The sequence below is a fragment of the Carex rostrata genome, chromosome 20, assembly GCF_964058835.1.
Source record: "Carex rostrata chromosome 20, lpCarRost1.2, whole genome shotgun sequence".
NCBI classification, from domain to species: Eukaryota; Viridiplantae; Streptophyta; class Magnoliopsida; order Poales; family Cyperaceae; genus Carex; species Carex rostrata.
In genome coordinates, this window is record NC_135937.1 from 6,747,073 (window position 1) to 6,751,217 (window position 4,145).

General features: G+C 37.9%; 1 protein-coding gene across 1 annotated transcript; it reads left to right on the forward strand.

Moving 5' to 3' along the window:
- The first annotated feature begins 494 nt into the window (after positions 1-494).
- Positions 495-3,643, forward strand: LOC144572442 (NADP-dependent D-sorbitol-6-phosphate dehydrogenase-like). The gene is made up of 6 exons (XM_078322026.1): positions 495-742; positions 837-931; positions 1,323-1,440; positions 1,829-1,961; positions 2,553-2,772; positions 3,115-3,643. The coding sequence occupies exons 1-6, from the start codon at positions 604-606 to the stop codon at positions 3,343-3,345; spliced, it is 936 nt and encodes a 311-aa protein (XP_078178152.1). The 5' UTR covers positions 495-603; the 3' UTR covers positions 3,346-3,643.
- The last annotated feature ends 502 nt before the right edge of the window (positions 3,644-4,145 follow it).

Below are 4,145 nucleotides of genomic sequence, written 5' to 3' on the forward strand. Positions count from 1 at the left end.
ACCACTGTTCATCCCATTTCAAAATTCAAAAAATCTGATTTTTTTCCCCCCCAAACCGGTGCCATTAAAAAAAAAAAACAAAAAAAAAACCAACAAAAAAACCAGCAAAAAAAAATAGCAAAAAAAAAACCAACAAAAAAACCAAAAAAAATAAAGCAAAAAAAATAAAAATAAAAAAATACCCGTACCGGCCCTACCCATACCCGCACCCGCCTTACTCGTCAAGGGTACACAGGTAAGGGTATAGGACGGATAGGGTATGGTTTTTGAAAATTATACTCGCCATACCCGTACCCGTATATTCTTGTACCCGAGTATACCCGTACCCGAGACGTACCTGTACCCGTCCCGGATATACCCGGGGTACCCGTACCCGCCCGAGTATAAATACACTAGTGATAAACCATAACGGTTTTCTATATCGATATTTATTTAATATATTTCCTATTAATAAAAATTTCGGGAATTCTTATCCCAGTATAGTTTCAACTTTCAAGGAAACAATTGCAATAAAATTTGTGGACGCAAGCTCACTCCCCGCATCCTCCTCGCTTCCCTTAAAAATCCCCGCTCTCTCGCTCTCTCTCTCTCGGTGCATCAACAATGGCGGGAACGATCAAGCTTAACAGCGGGTACGAGATGCCCACGGTAGGTCTTGGCGTGTGGCGCATGGAAGGAAAGTCGATCCGCGATCTCCTCTTATCTGCTATAAAAATCGGATATCGCCATTTCGATTGCGCTGGTACGCTTTCTCTCTCTCTCTCTAATGAAGAGAGCAAAAATCTCTCGTTCGAGGCTAATCGGATATCGCCATTTCCATTTTGTAATTTAAACAGCTGATTATCAGAACGAAGCTGAGGTAGGAGAAGCTCTTGAAGAGGCATTCAAGTCCGGTCTTGTCAAAAGGGAAGATCTCTTTATCACTACTAAGGTTAGTTACTGGTATTGTTGTTCTTGTTGCTAACTTACACTATCTCGTTCTTTCTTCCCTGATAATATCCTAATTGTATAATTGCATTTTAGTGTAATCTTTTTTAACCTTATAAATGATATGGATTTGGTTGTCAATACTTGCTGGTGCAGTGTCTGTTCAGTGAAAATACACACCTAACTACTATAAAATGCACCATAGGCCTTTTCCTTGCTGCACCTGCATAGATTACCGAAATGTCCCAGTCTTTCCTTGCCTTCTCTTCATGAATGAGTGATGAAATGTTGAAGTCTTGGGCATTGACAAGGAAAATACTTGCCTCTAATTTATCTGTTTCTCAAATGAAACTTCTACATATTATTATTTCTAATTTTATTCTTCTATGTTTAAGTTGTGGAATTCTGACCATGGGCATGTGTTGGAGGCATGCCAAGACAGCTTGAAGAAGCTCCGTCTAGATTACCTTGACCTGTACCTGGTGCACTTTCCCATTGCAACTCGTCATACTGGTAACATGTTACCACTCTGTCGTCTATTTATGTTTGCTTGTTTGTCCTTTGCATTCAATATTGGTAGCATGAAGTATACATAGTACCAAGCTGTCAACTTTGGGTGTTTGATCATTTTTTTTCCCCTAAATATTGTTTTTTGTAGTTCATTCATTGTTGAGTTGTAGAGCTCAGGGAAATTGAGGTAATTTGGTTTTTAAAACAAAGCTTAAGTACACAAATTTCAGTTATTTACTGCCTTCTGGGTATTATTGGCTTACTGGAATAACTAAAGGCTTGAGTGGAAGTGTGGAACTCATTGGTGTTTTTTTTAGCCAAAGAAAAGCACACATCCATTATTATAGCAGAATAAAAATTTATGTCGAACCTGGTTAATGAATTCCTACAGGAGTTGGTACAACTGATAGTGCAATCGGAGAAGATGGAGTGTTGGACATTGACACTACCATTTCACTGGAGACAACCTGGCATGCCATGGAAGACCTTGTCTCGAAGGGGTTGGCACGGAGCATTGGAATCAGGTGCAACAAATGGAAGTTGATTCTGCTTATTTCAAATTTCTTGAACAAATTCACGGCTATTGGTTTACAACACAAAAAAAGACAGTTCATATTTGTTTGACCCAATTGAGCCACAATTAAACTCTGGACTGCATAGTTGAGCGTCACTGGTGCAATTTATCATCTGTTCCAACTCACGTGCAATAATAAGCCTGATTAGGCTTTGATTTCTCAATTTAATCTAAAATGACCTTAATTCCCCCAACTTTTGCTATTCAAGATCAAATGAACTAAGAAAGAGCAAAGTGAAACAAAAAGAGGACAATTTTGGTCAAATTGGACTCATGGGATGCATACTTGCAATTTTACCTAAAATAACCTGAATTTTCCTCAGTTAGTTGATCAACCATGAATTTTGCAATTGAGAATCAGTTCAACTCGATTATGTCCATTCACTCTCAGTCATACAACCAAACGCTAAACCAACCCAACATTTGCCTCAATGAAGCATCAATTATGCCATTTCTTTTTGCCGAAAGTTCACTTCAATTGACTTAACTCAGCCATTTAATGTTTCTCTGAGATTTTTTTTTCTTATTCCTCACCTTTCAGCAACTATGACATATTTCTCACGAGAGACTGTCTTGCCTACTCCAAGATAAAACCTGCTGTGAACCAAATCGAAACACACCCCTACTTCCAGCGGGACTCACTTGTGAGATTTTGTCAGAAGCATGGGGTGTGTGTTACAGCTCATACACCTCTTGGCGGTGCTGCAGCAAATACTGAGTGGTTTGGCACTGTCTCTTGCCTAGATGACGCCACCCTCAAGGTATAACACTAGGATTTTTGGATCAGAGTTTGGTCAGTTTAATCAGATTTTGGTACTGACAACGGACTTATAGGTTAATTGATTTTGAGTATTTTTCTCTTGGTTGTAGAGTCTAATTAAGAGAGTAAACATTAGTAGGATTTGCATGCAGGCTGATCATCGATTCAATTAACCATCAAACTGTGCAATCTGCAGCCTGAATTTATCTAATTTTACTCCAAAGTGTTCAACAAAGTACCAAACAAGCCAATGATGAAATTAAGGAATATTGGTGTTCTTCGGTATTGACTACAATAGGTTGAAAGAAAAACAAACTAAAAACACATTCCGTCTTTCTTATAGGCCTTGGCTGAGAAGTATAACAAAACTGTAGCTCAACTGGCACTCAGGTGGGGTCTACAAAGAAACACAGTTGTTATACCGAAAAGCTCCAAAGAAGAGAGGCTACGTGAGAATTTCCAGGTGTTTGACTTCACCATTTCAGATGATGACATTGACAAGATCAAGGCCATTGATCGCAAGTACCGCACCAACCAACCTGCCAAATTTTGGGGAATTGATCTCTATGCTTGATTAGGGTTTTGTTCTTGTTAGATTCTCTCATGGTACTGGTAAATTGCATGTCTGATATTGCTAGGTTCTTTTTTGCCTGTTCTCTATTTTCAATAAATAAATTGCATTATCTGCACACATTTCCGTCAGGCAAACAGGGCAAGTTTACATAATTACATTGCACATTTCCATTTTGTTGTGATTAGAATCAAAGGGCAACAGTTGTTATGTTTAGAATCGAAGAGCATAGTTGTATTATCTTGAACATGGATTGTTGGTTTTAATGGTTAGATTGATAGACTGCTGGTTGTCGATGTTCATATATGTATTATATTAGAATTAATGTCTCGGAATAATAACAAATGTGAAACTTAGAAATACAAAATATATCTTAAGCCATTGCAGGAATTCCTTGATGCATATTAGCTTCTTGTCCAAATTCCAATAAACATCAGCGACCTGCGTAATGCACACTTGTTTTTCTTTATATATAATGATTGCCACAATGCATTTATTTGTGAAAAATATATGTTCTTCTCTTTCCATATCACTAGTCATATATAGAAAGATTGATGGTATTCCTTCTCTACCTTAATACACGCAAATAACTAGTGCCATTTTTCAAATGATGGAGAGAGGAACCACCACCTCTACTTAAATGGAATAAAAAAAAGGACACTAACTTGTGCCTCTCTCTGCTGAGAGGCGGGGTCCACACCATTGCACTAAGTCCACGGTTTGTGTAAAAGTTGTTTTGATTTGGTAATGTTTACGAGCTTTTGTTTATAAGCAATCAATTCCTTTAAGATGACTTCTATATT

Excerpts from the sequence above, each read along its gene's own strand:
- LOC144572442 (XM_078322026.1), top strand. The coding sequence starts at position 604 with ATGGCGGGAACGATCAAGCTTAACAGCGGGTACGAGATGCCCACGGTA. Across the intron at positions 1,441-1,828 it reads CATTGCAACTCGTCATACTG|GAGTTGGTACAACTGATAGT; the intron begins GTAACATGTTAC and ends GAATTCCTACAG. Across the intron at positions 1,962-2,552 it reads GCACGGAGCATTGGAATCAG|CAACTATGACATATTTCTCA; the intron begins GTGCAACAAATG and ends CTCACCTTTCAG.